The 17,456-nt window shown below is 36.0% G+C and overlaps 1 protein-coding gene across 1 annotated transcript in view; it reads left to right on the top strand.

The window, feature by feature from the left end:
- The window catches only part of GABRG1 (gamma-aminobutyric acid type A receptor subunit gamma1), an 89,746-nt gene that overhangs the window by 16,901 nt on the left and 55,389 nt on the right, over positions 1-17,456 (top strand). The window contains exon 2 of the mRNA XM_040238138.1: positions 7,452-7,600. Coding sequence (XP_040094072.1) covers positions 7,452-7,600 — 149 coding nt within the window. The remainder of the gene's footprint in view (positions 1-7,451; positions 7,601-17,456) is intronic.

Genomic DNA, 17,456 nt, shown 5'->3' with positions numbered 1-17,456 from the left:
GGTCAGTAAACACCTGGGCTGCCAGTAAACCATATTCCCAAGCCAGGAGAGCCAAGTGGCAACTTTTTAGGGCTGCCATACTCATTTTTCTGGCACAATATAAAGCTCTACTTCTCTCCATAAAAGTCTCTATTTAATTATTTAATTTTTATGATTAGAAATTTATTTCAGGGCATTATCTGGTGTATAGGAAGAGGCATTTCATTTTTAGGTAGGTATTAATGTCAAATAAACTGCTTTTCATGTATTTATATTACAAAATTATAGCAGCATACTATTAATATACAGAAAAAATTAAATTTTCTATAGCTCCATGAGTGTAGAACACTTAATGTATTCATTATGCTACTTTCTTGTTAAATATTTTAGCTATTTTATACCTAGGGTTTGATAAAAGCAAATTATTATGTGTTACTTTGCATATAACATTCAATTATGAAAATAATTTTATATTTTTACGAGATACTTCACAATCACCAATTGAATGGATAAATCCATTAGACGCTATAGGCAAATAATAATTTACTAAGCATGATCTTACTGTTTAAAGTTTGTGCTACTATACATGCCACTGTGATAAGCATCTTTGTATATAATGGTTTTCTGTGTTGTTTGAATGTGCTGTGCTTAGTTGCTCAGTTGTGTCTGACTCTTTGAGACACCATGGACTGTAACCTCCCAAGCTCCTCTGTCCATGGGGATTCTCCAGGCAAGAATACTGGAGTGGGTTGCCATGCTCTCCTCCAGGGGATCTCGACCCAGGGATTGAACCTAGATCTCTTGCGTTACAGGTAGATTTTTACTGTCTGAGCCACAGGGAAGCCCAAGAATACTGGCGTGCATTGCAGGTGGATTCTTTACCAGCTGAGCTACCACAGAAGCCCGATTGTTTGAATAATTATCTCCTTTAATAGAAAATAATGTCATCTAGGGGTTTCTCTGGTGGATCAGTGGTAAAGAATCTTCCTGCCAATGTGGGAGACTTGGGTTCAATCCCTGGGTTTGGAAGATCCCCTGGAGGAGGAAACAGCAACCCACTCTGGTATTCTTGCCTTGAAAATCTCATGGACAGAGGAGCCTGGTGGGCTAGAGTCCATGGGTTTCCAATAAATTGGACATGACTTAGTGACTAAAGAATAACAACATGAAGATCATTTAGATCAGGAATACAGTTTCATTTGTCTTTATGTTTTCTGTAGTTAACATATTTGTAGCACTTGTTATTTCTGCTATAATGAATGAAAGCATTGGATTGAAGATTAAGCATATCTGTTAGAAAATCTTTTTCATCAGAGAGAGTGTGTGTGATTCCTTGAAATTATCATTCTAACTTTTCAGAACTCAAGGCAGAGACGAAGCATCCTACATATGCACAATCCAAATGCACTTGCTAACTATTTACCACAAGTGTTGTGTTCTTATAAATTAGAAGACTCAAAATTCAACCACACTGGTGGTGGATTCATGTCAATCTATGCCAAAACCAATACAGAATTGTAAAGTAAATATTAAAAATAAATAAATAAATAAATAATTAAAAATAAAAAAAAATGTTAAAAAAAATTAATGATAAGATATCATGGAAACTTCAAAGAGAAAATGAGTCTTCAAACTAAATCAATCTTGTTTCAGATTCTGCCTCTATTGTTTAGTAGTGTGGGTCCTGGAAATTCTGTATATCTATTTTTTCTCATTTGTAAAATAGGAATAGTAATATGTATTTAATAGGATTACTCTGTATTAAATAACATAACTTAATATGGAAGAAACCTTGCACACAGTTCTGAAAACATAATAGGAACATAATGGTGCATCACTGGCCCTTGACAGTTGATAATAAATATGAAAACATCAATCATTAAAATAAACAATGTATAAAATTATAAACTGAGGAGTCTATGTATGTCCAGTACTTATAAAATTATATTTATTCACATTATTTAAAAGTAGTGCTTGAGAATGAGTCAAGAAATTCCCAGGGAAATTTCCTAAGGAAATACTACTTGTTTCCCCAAAATGAATGTTCACTCAACATACGTAAATGTTACAGATCTTTCAGCCTATGAAAGACAGTGAGACATTGATATGCTATACAAACTATGTTTAACTTATTACAATTGTTTTTTAATCCACAAAATAATACCAATATGATATTAAAGTAGTTAATATTCTGAAGGCAATTTAGAAAATGTAGAAGAAAATGTAGAATGAGGAACTATTAATATAATGAAAGTTCATTTCTGTTATTGCCAAAAATGAGCAAAGTTAGCTTTGTAATATCATTGAGGTAAATTTTCATATTACCTCTGAGCTTTCTGGGAAAATGGGAATATACATCAGTGTGAGCATGTACTTTCGGGATTACCAAGATTTTGTTACCCTAAAAATTAGGGAAAGCTTTTATATTTTCTGGGAACATCCATTTGACTACAATCATATTGCAAAGAAAAATCAAGTTCTTATATGTGTAATGATCTTCTCTATCAATCAGATTTTTTTTTTTTTTTTACAAAACCGGGTTTTAAAGCTAGATGTATGCCCTAAAGTTTTGGTTATTGACAATATCTCAGCAATTCTAATTTCATAAAATTTTGCTGGAGGACATACCAGCAGGGATTCCTAATACTTCAGTATTTTCGACTCCTTAGTTCATAAATGAATGTATCTATGTACATATATTTTCCTTTTATTGAGAGAAAATGAATTATTTGAAGGAAATCATATAACTAACTATATTTCAGTAGTATATATTTTTAAGTGAAATACAGCAAAATAATTATGAATGAACATTAAAAATCTGTTAATATACCAGGAGTATAAAATTTGTATACTGTGGTAAAAATGGTAATAAACTACCCCCCAAGTCTCATTAGCTTACAAAAGGGATAAAATTATATACTCTAGTAATAAACTACTCCCAAATCTTAGTGACTTACAATTCTACATGTTTATTTCTTACTCAGGCTGCGTGTCCATTGTAGGTCAACTGTGGCTCTGTTCAGGTTGCCTTTACTCTGATAGACAAGTCATGGAGTAGTAGCCTCTGAGTGTGTCTGGGTCTTTTCACACAAGGACAAGAGAGAGATGGTGAACATGCATTGGCATTAGATCTTCTGCTTGGTAGTGGCACGTTACGCATTCCATTAGCCAAAACAAACTACTGAGCCGAACTTGAGTATAGTGGGTCACTCTTTGAGAAAGGAGAACTCAGGTCACGTGACCAAGTTAGAAGCCAGTGAAGTGGAAACTATAATTATTTGACAGGAAGAAGATGAGAAATATTGAGAAGACTAATACATCCCATTATCTGTTATAACTATCAATATAATGACTTTGAAGATGAAATGAGGCACAAATATTTCAAAGGTTAAGTTTTTATTTACAATGTTAATTTATACTCTTTAAAAGGATAAAAAGGGTGAATGTTAACTAAACTTACTGTGGTAGTCATCTTGCTGTATACATAGATCAAATCGTTGTGTTGTACACCTTAAATATATACAATGTTATAAGTTAATTATATATCAATAAAATTGGAAAAAAAATGATAAAAGAGTTAAGAATTGCATTAGCTAAGATGTTTAGGTCCACAGCAAAAGAGAGCTAAATGAATAGTGTAGAAATTACAACTAAAGCTATTATTATAAACTTCAATATCTATTGTGGGAGGGAAGCCCATTTCTGAAACATATGTAAGTAAATAATGAATTGTAGATTTACCTAATTTTACCGATATAAAAGTTTATATATATTTTTTACTGGAGACTAAGATTTACTAAAGGTGCATGTAAGTCTAGGATGATCTCACTCAAATGATGATCAGGAAATTCATGGGTAATAAAGATGAACATTTTTTATCCTGGTGGCTCAGCTTCCCTAGTAGCTCAGCTGGTAAAGAATCTGCCTGCAATGTGGGAGAGCTGGGTTCGATCCCTGAGCTGGGAAGATTCCTTGCAGAAGGGAACGGCTTCACACTCCAGTATTCTGGTCTGGAGAATTTCATGGACTATACCATGGACTGGCAAAGAGTAGGACACAACTGAGTGGCTTTGACTTTTCAAAGATAAATATGTTACAACTGAGGCGGGCTCAATCCATGAGCTGGGAATATTCCCTGGAGTAGGAAATGGCCACCCACTCCAGTATTTTTGCCTGGAAAATTTCATGGACAGAGGAGCCTAGTGGCTAGAGTCCAGGGAGTCGCAAACAGTTGGACATGACTAAGACACTGAGCTCACACACACACACACACATATACACACATTACTACCACAATATGTTTCTAATATAATTCATAAGTAAATTAAAACTTTATGCTTGTTAAACACACAGGTATAGCAGGAAGCATTAGCTCTATGATCAGGGTTTGAGTTTCAATTTTGCAAACAAATGAGTTTGTGCTTTCCTTAGTTCCCTACAAACTTCAATTTCCTCTTTACAAAATAAAGGCAGTGGGTTATTTGATCCCTAAAGTCTAAATTCTAGTCCTAAGATTTGATAATCAGAGTTTCCAATTATGTATATATGGAGAGTGAGTCATTTACTTGTGTTTGAAAAGATAATCTTCAACCAAATTGTTGAAATAAATTTCTGGAGTCTGGGTTCTTCTGACTTGGAAGAAGCATCAGTTTGGACAGTATAGTCAATCAGTTGGTCTGACTCTTTGCAACCCTATGGACTGCAGCACTCCAGGCTTCCCTGTCCATCACCAACTCCCAGAGCTTACTGAAACTCATATCCATCGAGTCAGTGATGCCATCAAACAATCTCGTCCTCTATTATCCCCTTCTCCCACCATCAATCTTTCCCAGCATCAAGGTCTTTTCAAATGAGTCAGTTCTTTGTATCAGGTGGCCAAAGTATTAGAGTTTCAGCTTCAGCATCAGTCCTTCCAATAGATTTTCAGGACTGATTCCTTTAGGATGGATTGGTTGGATCTCCTTGCTGTCCAAGGTACTCTGAAGAGTCATCTCCAATACAGTTCAAAAGCATCAATTCTCCCATGCTCATCTTTCTTTATAGTCCAATTCTCACATCCATACATGACTATTGGAAAAACCATAGCTGTGACTAGAAGGACCTTTGTTGGCAAAGTAATGTTTCTGCTTTTTAATATGCTCTCTAGGTTGGTCATAGATTTTCTTCCAAGGAGCAAGTGTCTTTTAATTTCATGGCTAGTCACCATCTTCAGTGATTTTGGAGCCCCCCAAAATAAAGTCTGTCAATGTTCCCATTGTTTTGTCATCTATTTGCCATGAGGTGATGGGACCGGTTGCCATGATCTTAGTTTTCTGAATGTTGAACTTTAAGCCAACATTTTCACTCTCCTCTTTCACTTTCACTAAGAGGCTCTTTAGTTCTTCATTGCTTTCGACTGTAAACATGGTGTCATCTGCGTATCTGATGTTATTGAGATTTCTCCTGACAGTCTTGATTCCAGCTTGTGCCTCATCCAGTCCAGCATTTCTCATGATGTACACTGCATATAAGTTAAATAAGCAAAGTGACAATATGCAGCCTTGACAGACTCTTTTCCCAAATTGGAACTGTCTGTTTTTCTGTGTCCAGTTCTAACTGTTGCTTCTTGACCTGCATACAGATTTCTCAGGAGGCAGGTAAGGTGGTCTGGTATTCCCATCTCTTTAAGAATTTTCCACAGTTTGTTGTGATCCACACAGTCAAAGGCTTTGGCATAGTCACTAAAGCAGAAGTAGATATTTTTCTGGAACTCTCTCACTTTTTCGGTGATCCAGCAGATGTTGGCAATTTGATCTCTGGTTCCTCTGCCTTTTCTAAATCCACCTTGAATATCTGGAAATTCATGGTTCACGTACTGTTGAAGCCTGGCTTGGAACATTTTGAGCATTACTTTGCTAGTGTGTGAGATGAGTACAATTATGCGGTAGTTTGAGCATTCTTTGGCATTGCCTTTCTTTGGGATTGGAATGACCTTTTCCAGTCCTGTGGCCACTGCTGAGTTTTCCAAATTTGCTGGCATATTGAGTGCAGCACTTATGCAGCATCATCTTTTAGGATTTGAAATAGCTCAACTGGAATTCCATCACCTCCACTAGCTTTGTTCATAGAGACCCTTCCTAAGGCCCACTTTACTTCACATTCCAGGATGCCTGTCTCTGGTGAGTGATCATACCATCATGATTATCTGGATCATGAAGATCTTTTTTGTACAGTTCTTCTGTATATTCTTGTCACCTCTTCTTAACATTGTCTGCTTCTGTTAGGTCCATACCATTTTTGTCCTTTTTCGAGCCCATCTTTCCATGAAATGTTCCCTTGGTATTCTTGAAGAGATCTCTAGTCTTTCCCATTCTATTGTTTTCCTCTATTTCTTTGCATTGATCACTGAGAAGGGCTTTCTTATCTCTCCTTGCTATTCTTTGGAACTCTGCATTCAAATGGGTATTTCTTTCCTTTTCTCCTTTGCCTTTTGCTTCTCTTCTTTCACAGCTATTTGTAAGGCCTCCTCTGACAACCATTTTGCCTTTTTGCATTTCTTTTTCTTGGGGATGGTCTTGATCACTGTCTCCCATACAATGTTATGAATCTCTATCCATAGTTCTTCAGGCACTCTGTCTATCAGATCTAATCCCTTGAATCTACTTGTCACTTCCACTGTATAATCGTAAGAGTTGTCACTTCCATTGTATAATAGTAAGGGATTTGCTTTAGATCATAACTGAATGGTCTAGTGGTTTTCCCTACTTTCTTTAAGTCTGAATGTAGCAATAAGGAATTCAAGATCTGAGCCACAGTCAACTCCTAGTCTTGTTTTTGCTGACTCTATAGAGCTTCTGCATATTTAGCTGCAAAGAACATAATCAATCTGATTTCAGTTGACCATCTGGTGATGTCCATGTGTAGAGTCTTCTCTTGTGTTGTTGGAAGAGGGTGTTTGCTCTGATCAGATGTGTTTAATACTTCTTCCTTTTATTCTTTTAACTCTATTTCTCTCATCTTTCCTTGTGTTCTTTTTTATATTTGCATTTTAAATACATTTACTAGACTAATTATTGCAACTTTTCCTATATATATATATTGACCTTTTAATTTTTATTTTAGTGTCTGGTTTAGAATCCCTGTATATGGCTCTGCAGATTGTGGTCTGCACAAATCGAGGGCCACTACTTACATTACCATCTGCATGACCTCTGTCATTGTAAATGACAGTTGTGGGATGGGAAAATTTTATTTTATTATCTTAATATTACATGATCATTCCTTGTATTGATTTCTTCATTTTTGAATATTATTGAAACAGGACAGTTCATATGATGAAGGTATAGGTATTAGGCTTACTTAGTGTAAGATATTTCTAATGCTTTTTTTCACCTCTTATTACTCCCATATACAATTATAGCAAACTTAAACTATTTTTTTTTAAATCCTTCTTTGACTGAACTATCATACAAATTTTTCTTTGAATTTCTTAGTGTTGATAAAGCAGATGATGAAGATGATGAGGACTTAACAGTGAACAAAACTTGGGTCTTGGCACCAAAGATTCACGAAGGAGATATAACACAAATTCTCAACTCCTTGCTTCAAGGCTATGACAATAAACTTCGCCCAGATATAGGAGGTAAGTTTGAGTAATCATTCTGGGATTTTGGTGCCTATGAAAGCCACACTTACTGATGTTACTTTAATCATATCTCATATTTCTTGATTTTCTGACAAATGTTATAAACTGCTAGGTTTGACAATTATTAGTTAGACTGGTACTGCTTTGAAAGATTCACAGTTTGATGTGGGAAGAAAGATATCTAAATATTTTTGATGTCATTATTTTACAACTGCTACATTTCAACAAAGGATGAAATAGCAAAGTTTTGATAAAATAGCCATCAAAGTTTTGATGAAATGCTAAGAGATATTTCATTAAACAGAATATTTCAAATGTAACTAAGAGTTCTAATTCTGTATAGTACTGCTGCACTGTCTTAGATAATGTAAAATTATAAGCCTTGAGTGTATATTTAGCATAGGTAATCCAACTTTGTTCTTCTTTGTAAAATTGTTAGTCTGAGTTCTGTACATTTTTGTATACATCTTATAACATGATTAACTTCTGTTTCTTCTGTGACAATTTAAAACAAAGAAGCAAAATACATTAATAAGTCAGCAAAAACTTTTATTGAAATTGCATTCAATCTATGATCAATATAGAGAAATTGAAATGTTACCGTATTGGATTTTTACCAAACCAAATTCATGATCATCGTATATCCTTCTGTAGGTATTCTATTTTTATTAATGTTTTCTGAAAGAAGTTCTGAATATATTTTGCTCGATTTAATTATCTATGTTTGAAGTTTTTGATATAAGCATAAATAGATTTTTAAAAATTTTATTTTGTAAGTTTTTATTAGCAGCATATGGAAATACAGTAGACATTTTGCTATCTATTGTATCCTCAGCAGCCTTGCTAAATTTATTAACTTTATTTATTGAATGGTGATTATTAGAAATAATGACTACTTTGCCAATAGTGTCCATTTTTCAACTAATGAACTTTTACTTCATTTTCAAAAATTTTGCTAGGGCTCTTTCTTCCTCCCTAATGTTTAAAATGATTTCTGTGCATCTTTTGAAATAATCATATTGATCATATTTTGCTCTTTATTCTGTTTACCATTTGTTCTATAAATTTGACTGATTTTTAAAACATCAACCAAATTTGCATGCTTATAATAAATGTCACTTGGTTGTGACATGGTAAGATATTTAAAATATCACTAGATTCAATTTCTTAATATTTTCTTTTAGAATTTTATATATATGTTCAGGAAGATAATTGGTTATTTTACTTAAAAAATTTTTTTTTTCAGTTATAAAGTCAAGATTATGCTAGCATCTACAAATGAGTTATGGTTCCCCATTTTTCTCTTCACTGAAAGAGTTATTTAAAATGGATACTGTTTCTTTAAGGAATTTGAAAAGATTATTTGGTAAAATCATGTTGACCTACAGTTTGCATTTTAGGAAAAAATTTTAACAGTTCAATTACTTCAATAATCACTTTTGGTGGGCTTTCAAGGAATTTAAATTTACTAATGTTAAATTGTTTCATAAAGCTTTTGTGATATTTTTAGTGATTTTTAGCACTAAGGATTTTTCCCCTTTGTCACTTATATTGATAAACTATTCTTTCACTTATGAATAAATCTTGAAGGACTTAAAACTTTTTATCAGTTGTCATAAAATCAAATATTGGCTCTGTCAAATTTCTTAAATGTCACTATTTTGTTTATTATGTTAATTTATTTTTTGTGTATTTAATTTCCTATGTTCCTACATTGTTTTAAATATTTCATTCCAAAATAGAATTTAGACTTAGTGAAATACTATCTGGGCTTCCCCAGTGGCTCAGCAGTAGAAAGTATTCTCCTGCATGTAGAGGAAATGTGGGTTCAATGTCTGGGTCAGGAAAATTGCCTCGAGAAGGAAATGGCAATACATTCTAGTATTCTTGCCTGGAAAATCCCATGGACCGAGGAACCTGGAGGGGTACAGTTTATGGGGTTGCCAAGAATCAGACATCACTAAGCTATTCAACAACAACAAAATGCTATCTATACATGGAATTCCCATAAACCTTTTAAATGTACTGTTAACATTTATGTAATCATAGAACTATTACCATAAATCAATGAATTAGTAGTATCAATACAATAATATTAACTAATCTATGCTAAGTTGCTTCAGTCGTGTCTGACTCTGTGCAACCCTATTAGATGGCAGCCCACCAGGCTCCCCTGTCCCTGGGATTCTCCAGGCAAGAACACTGGAGTGGGTTGCCATTTCCTTCTCCAATGCGTGAAAGTGAAAGTGAAGTCACTCAATCGACCTTATTCAAATTATGCTAGATACTTCACTAATGACCCTTTTTTCTAGTTCAGAACTCTAACCAAGATCACACATTGCATTTTGTTCTCACGTCTCCATACTCTCTTCCAAACTGGTATAGTTTTTCAGTTTTTCTCTTTGGTTCATGAACTTGATAACTTTAAAGTATATTAGCCAGTGTAAACCACTCAATTTGTCTCATATCTTCATTATTGAATTGTGCTTATGCATTTTTGCCAAGAATACCACAGACTGATATTTTGTGCTTTTCTGCACGTGTGCTCACAAAATGAAACAGGGCAAAGGCTAACAGAGTTTTGCCAAGAGACGCACTGGTCACAGCAAACACCCTCTTCCAACAACCCAAGAAACAAATCTACACATGGATATCACCTGATGGTTTATACTGAAATCAGATTGATTATAAACTTTGCAACTGAAGATGGAGAAGCACTATAAAATCAGCAAAAACAAGTCTGGGAACTGACTGTGGCTCAAATCATCAGTTCCTTATTGCAAAATTCAGACTTAAATTGAAGAAAGTAGGAGAAGGAAATGGCAACCCACTCCAGTGTTCTTGCCTGGAGAATCCCAGGGACGGTGGAGCCTGATGGGCTGCTGTCTATGGGGTCGCACAGAGTCGGACACGACTGAAGCGACTTATCAGTTAGCAGGAAAAATCACTAGGCCAGTCAGGTATGATCTAAATCAAACACCTTACAGTTATACAGTGGAAGTGACAAATAGATTCAAAGGATTAGATCTGATAGAGATTAGATCTGGTAGACCAAAACAATCCCAAAGGAAAAGAAATGCAAGACGGCAAAGTGGTTGTCTAAGGAGGCTTTACAAATAGCTGAGGAAAGAAGAGAAGCGAAAAGCAAAGGAAAAAGGGAAGGATATACCTGAATGAATGCAGAATTCAAGAGAATAACATGAAAGAAAAGAAGACCTTCTTAAATGAACAATGCAAAAAGTAGAGGAAAACAATAGAATGGGAAAGAGTAGAGATCTCTTCAAGAAAATTGGAGCTATCAAGGAAACATTTCCCATAAGGATGGGCACAATAAAGGACAGAAACAGTAAGGACCTAACAGAAGCAGAAAAGATTAAGAAGAGGTGGCAAGAATACACAAAAGAACTATACAAAAATGTCTTAATGACCCAGATATCCACTATGGTATGTTCAGTTACCTAGAGCCACACATCCTGGAGTGTGAACTTAACTGGACGTTATGAAGCATTGCTATGAACAAAGCCAGTGAGGTGATGGAACTCAAGCTGAGCTATTTAAAATCCTAAATGATGACACTGTTTAAGTGCTGCATTCAATATGTCAGGAAATTTGGAAAACTCAGCAGTGGGCACAGGACTGGGAAAGGTCAGTTTTCATTCCAGTCCCAAAGAAAGGCAGTGCCCCAAATTGTTCAAACTACCATAAAATTGTGTATATTTCACATACTGGTAATGTTATGCTCAAAACCTTCAAGCTAGGCTTCAACAGTACATGAATCAAGAACTTCTAGATGTACAAGATAGATTTAGAAAAGGCAGAGGAACTAGAGATCAAATTGCCAACATTCATTGGATCATAGAGAAAGCAGAGGATTTACAGAAAAACATCTACTTCTACTTCATTAACTATGTTAAATCCTTTGTGTGAGTCACAACAAACTGGAAGATTCTTAAAGAGATGGGAATATCAGACCACCTTACCTGTCTCCTGTGAAGCCTGAAGCAATAGTTAAAACCTTACATGGATCAACTTACTGGTTCAAAATTGTGAAAGGAGTATGACAAAGCTGTGTATTGTCACCCTGTTTAACTTATATGCATAATACATCATGTGAAATGCTGGGCTGGATGAATCACAAGCTGAAGTCAAGATTGCTAGGAGGAAATATCAGTAACCTCAGATATGCAGATGGTGCCACTCAAATGGCAGAAATCAAAGAGTGTTCTGATGAGGGTGAAAGAGGAGAGTGAAAATGCTGGCTTAAAACTCAACAGTGAAAAAATTAAGATCCTGGTATCTGGTCCCATCACTTCACAAAAAATAGAAGGGGAAAATGTGGAAGCAGTGACAAATTTTATTTTCTTGACCTCCAAAATCACTGCAAATGGTGATTGCAGCCACAAATTTAAAAGACGTTTGCTTCTTGGAAGAAAAGCTATGAGAAACCTAGATAGTTTATTAAAAAGCAGAGACATCACTTTATTGAAAAGGTCCCTATAGTCAAAGTTATGTTTTTTTTTTTTTCCAGTAGTCATGTATGGATGAGAGAGTTGAACCATAAATAAGGCTGTGATGGTTTAGTCGCTAAGTCGTGTCTGACTCTTGTGACCACATGAACTGTAGCCTGCCAGACTCCTCTATCCATGGGATTCTCCAGGCAAGAATACTGGAGTGGGTTGCCATTTCCTTCTCCAGGGGGTCTTACCTGCCCAAAAATCGAACCCTGATCCCCTTCATTGCAGGCAGATTTACCAACTTTACCAACTGAGCAATGAGGGAAGCCCCCTAAAGAAGGCTGAACACCAAAGAATTGCTGCTTTTGAATTGTGGTGCTAGGGAAGACCCTTTAGAGTTTCTTGCATTGCAAGGAGATCAAACCAGTCAATCTTTAGTGAAGTCAACCTTCAATATTCATTAGAAGGACTGATGCTGAAGGTGAAGCTCCAATACTTTGGCCATCTGATGCAAAGAACCAAATCATTACAGAAATTCTGGGAAAGATTGAAGGCAGGAGGAAAAGGGGACAACAGAGGAGGAGATGGTTGGGTGGCATCATCAACTCAATGGACATGAATTTGAAAAAAACTCCAGGAGATGGCCTGCTGCAGTCCATGGGGTTGAAGAGTCAGACATGACTTAGGGACTGAACTACAACCTCCTATAATTTGACTGCTCTTTCCTTTCACGTTTGCATCATTTCTTCAGCATATCCTTTCCTTTCTAGCATGTAAGATATTTCAGGCTCATCTTGATCCAGGAATGTAAAATCTCTAAAAATTCCTGGTTCCATTTTTTATAGAATGATATTTAGAAACCAAGATCCGGGTACTTGGTGGTGATGGTGGTTTAGTCTCTAAGTCATCTGACTCTCACGACCCCATGGACTGTAGCCTGCCGGGTTCCTCTGTCCATAGGATTCTCCAGGCAAGAGTACTGGAGTGGACAGCCTCTTCCTTCTCCAGGGAATCTTCCCAACTCAGGAATCAAACCTGGATCTCCTGTTTTGCAGGCAGATTCTTTACCAACTGAGCTATGAGGGAAGCTTCCCTGATAGCTCAGTTAGTAAAGAATCTGCCTGCAGTGCAAGAGACCCCAGTTTGATTCCTGGGTTGGGAATATCCCCTGGAAAAGGGATAGGATACCCACTCTGGTGGTCTTGGGATTCCCTTGTGGCTCAGCTGGTAAACAATCTGCCTACAATATGAAGACCTGGGTTGGGAAGATCCCCTGGAGAAGGGAAAGGCTACCCACTCCAGTACTCTGTATAAGTCCATGGGGTCACCAATGTCAGACACCCCTACAAGGGTCCTTGGTGTATTCATTAATATTGAGGGTCATTGCTTCTTGACTTCACTGGACAGACAGAGAAAATATATGTTCTGCCTACACATTCACGCATTCGTGTGTGTATCCGTGGGTACATGTATTATGAACCATGAGTCCAAACCTTTCACTTTTCCTTATTTGTAACTTCTTTTTTTCCAACAAATAGGTACCTGGTTCTCATCTTCCCATCATATATTTTCTTATTTGTTCACTTCTAATAAATGCATAAAGTGGTTCTATAATTTTAATAAGTCTATTAAAAATGAATAAAGCATTCATATACAATTAGTTTTGTGTTTATCTTTGAAGTATGTACTGAAAACACTGTTCCCGAAAATTACTTAGTTCTTTTCTTCCCTATCCCCATTCAGTGTTGTTATGTTACCCATTTTTTAACAGTTTGGTTTCAGTGTTACTGATTATATTCCACTTTGAATGGAATCCATCTATGTTTACTTTAAGCATTTGTATGGTTTCATTTCATTTAATTCCCTAATACACTTGAACTTTATCCTGTGTATGGTGTAAGTACAAATCTAATTTTTATCTTTTTCAAATGGCTTTTCTGTTGACTCAGCATGATTTATTAAAAAGTCAATCTTTGCTTCCATTATTTGAGATGTCAACTGTATATTATATTCTTATGTATTTTGGTTATTTCTGACCTTTCTATTCCATTCTCTTACTTGTTTTTCTATTTATTTGCCACTACACTACATTAACAGTAGAGATTCAACAGTATTTTGAGACTTGTAATGCCTTGTAGAGTATTTTAATGCCTGCCCTAAAGGTAGCCCCACCTCATATTTTCATTTTAGTTTGTTTTTCCTTTTAAGTTTTCCTGGCTATTGTGTGTCTTTATATATATATATAAGCTTTATTCCTGTATATGAGAATGGCAAGCTTAGTTCCACTTGAAAAAGATTTGTTGGTATTTTTATTGAGATTCTGTCAAACTTGTGAATTAACTTTGGGAGAACTAGCATCTTTATAACATTGAGTCATTTAAAACAGGAACATGGGCTGTCTTTCTAAATCTTCATGCTTATTTTCTATCTCTCTGGAATGTTTTAAAATTTAGTCATTGATTTTTTTTCACATTTGTTAAATTGAATCCTAAATATTTAACTTTTTCTTCTGTAAATGATATTTCCTCAAACATAATGTCCTCTGATTATTGTTTTTGTATTTCAGTGCTATTGATTTAAAAATGTTTATTTTATATCTTTTTACCTTAATTGATTTTTGTTAGTTTAAGCATTATTTCTTTTCAAAATTTTGCTATCATACCATATGCAAAAAATATTTTTTGTTTACAATTCATATGAAACTAATTGAATTCTCTTGTCTAAAAATATTACAATGTCTCATTGTCTAATATAATAAATAATAGTGGAGATAATGGGTAACTTTGCCTTGTTCTCATTCTTATAGAAATTATTCATGTATTCCTTTATATGGATAGTCACATTAAGAACTTATCCCTTGATTCACTTGATTTAGTTTTAAAATCAAGAATCAGTGTTAAAATTTTTCAGTGTTTTTCAACATTTATGGAAATTAGTTTGAGTTTTACCCTCCTTAAATCTATTAGTATGGTGAGTGAAGTCGCTCAGTCATGTCTGACTCTTTGTGACCCCACGGACTGTAGCCTATCAGGCTCCTCTGTCCACGGGATTTTCCAGGCAGGAGTGCTGGAGTGGATTGCCATTTCCTTCTCCAGGGGATCTTCCCGACCCAGGAATTGAACCCGGGTCTCCCTCATTGCAGGCAGATGCTTTACCGTCTGAGCCACCAGGGAAGTCCAATAGAAATTGAAACTATTTGAATTCTGGATTAAAGATATACTTATCAAGGTGTTGGATTCTGCTGTTAATATATTATTTAGTATTTTGCATTGGTATTTATAAGTGATATTCATCTTCCATTTTATTTTTGAGTAACATTTTCATATGTTTTGTTCAGTTCAGTTCAGTTCAGTCGCTCAGTCGTGTCCGACTCTTTGCAACCACATCAATCACAGCACGCCAGGCCTCCCTGTCCATCACCATCTCCCAGAGTTCACTCAGACTCATGTCCATCAAGTCCGTCATGCCATCCAGCCATCTCATCCTCGGTCGTCCCCTTCTCCTCCTGCCCCCAACCCCTCCCAGCATCAAAATCTTTTCCAGTGAGTCAACTCTTTGCATGAGGTGGCCAAAGTACTGGAGCTTCAGCTTTAGCATCATTCCTTCCAAAGAAATCCCAGAGTTGATCTCCTTCAGAATGGACTGGTTGGATCTCCTTGCAGTCCAAGGGACTCTCAAGAGGCTTCTCCAACATCACAGTTCAAAAGCATCAATTCTTCAGCACTCACCCTTCTTCACAGTCCAACTCTCACATCCATACATGACCATAGCCTTGACTAGACGGACCTTTGTTGGCAAAGTAATGTCTCTGCTTTTGAATATACTGTCTAGGTTGGTCATAACTTTCCTTCCAAGGAGTAAGCATCTTTTAATTTCATGGCTGCAGTCACCATCTGCAGTGATTTTGGAACCCCCAAAAATAAAGTCTGACACTGTTTCCACTGTTTCCCCATCTATTTCCCATGAAGTGATGGGACCAGATGCCATGATCTTAGTTTTCTGAATGTTGAGCTTTAAGCCAACTTTTTCACTCTCCACTTTCAGTTTCATCAAGAGGCTTTTTAGCTCTTTTTCACTTTCTGCCATAAGGGTGGTGTCATCTGCATATCTGAGGTTATTGATATTTCTCCCAGCAATCTTGATTCCAGCCTGTGCTTCTTCCAGTCCAGCATTTCTCATGATGTACTCTGCATAGAAGTTAAATAAGCAGGGTGACAATATATAGCCTTGACATACTCCTTTTCCTATTTGGAAGCAGTCTGTTGTTCCATGTCCAGTTCTAACTGTTGCTTCCTGACCTGCATACAGATTTCTCAAGAGGCAGGTCAGGTGGTCTGGTATTCCCATCTCTTTATTTGTTTCATGAAAGGGTATTTTCCTTCATTCTCAAAGGTCTAGCACTTTTTAAAATTAAGTTTTGAGTATAGTTGATTTACAGTGTTGTGTTAATTTCTGCTGTACAGCAAAGTGTGTCAGTTATATGTATACATATATCCATGCTTTTTTAGATCTATTTCCATATAGGTCATTGCAGATTATTGAGTAGAGTTTTCTGTGCTATTTATTAGATTATTAGTTATCTATTTTATGATAGTAGTGTACATATGTGAATTCCAATTTTTTTCCAATTTATCCCTCCCACCTATTTCCCCCTTGGGAACCATCAGTTTGTCTACATCTGTGACTCTATTTCTATTTGTGAATACGTTCATTTGTACATTTTTTTTAGATTCCATATATAAGTGATATCATATAATCTTTATTTCCTTCTGTCAGACTTACTTCACTCAGTATAACAATCTTTAGATTCATCCATGTTGCTTCAAATGGCTTTATTTATTTATGTTTTATGGCTGAGAAATATTCTATTATATATATGTACCATATCTTCTTTATCCATTCCTCTGTTGATGGACATTTAGACTGCTTCTTTGTCCTAGCTGTGTACATAGTGCTGCACTAAACACTGGGGTTGGATTTCCCTGGTGGCTTAGCATTAAAAGAATCCATTTGCAATGCAGGAAATGCATGCAGGAGACGCAGGTTCAATCCCTAGGTTGGGAAGATCCCCTGGAGAAGGAAATGACAACCCACTCCAGTTATTCTTGCCCAGAAAATCCCACAGACAGAGGAGCCTGGCAGGCTACAGTCCATGGGTCACAAAAGAGTCAGACATGACGTGGAAACTAAACAAAAATGAAAAGAACACTGGGCTACATGAATCTTTTCAAATCATGCTTTTCTCCAGATATCTACCCAGGAGTGGGATTGCTGGATCATGTGGTAGCTCTATTTTAGTTTTGAAAGGTTGTTGCTGAACAAAAAGACGCCAGGATTCTTGGCCTCTGGAGAAAAATTCAATCCAGAGCCAGAGACGAGTCTTGATCGCTCAGAGCTTT

The sequence above is a fragment of the Oryx dammah genome, unplaced genomic scaffold (genome assembly GCF_014754425.2).
Source record: "Oryx dammah isolate SB20612 unplaced genomic scaffold, SCBI_Odam_1.1 HiC_scaffold_3, whole genome shotgun sequence".
Lineage (NCBI taxonomy): Eukaryota > Metazoa > Chordata > Mammalia > Artiodactyla > Bovidae > Oryx > Oryx dammah.
Note: the sequence above shows the minus strand (reverse complement) of the source record. Positions and strands in the feature narration are given on the sequence as shown.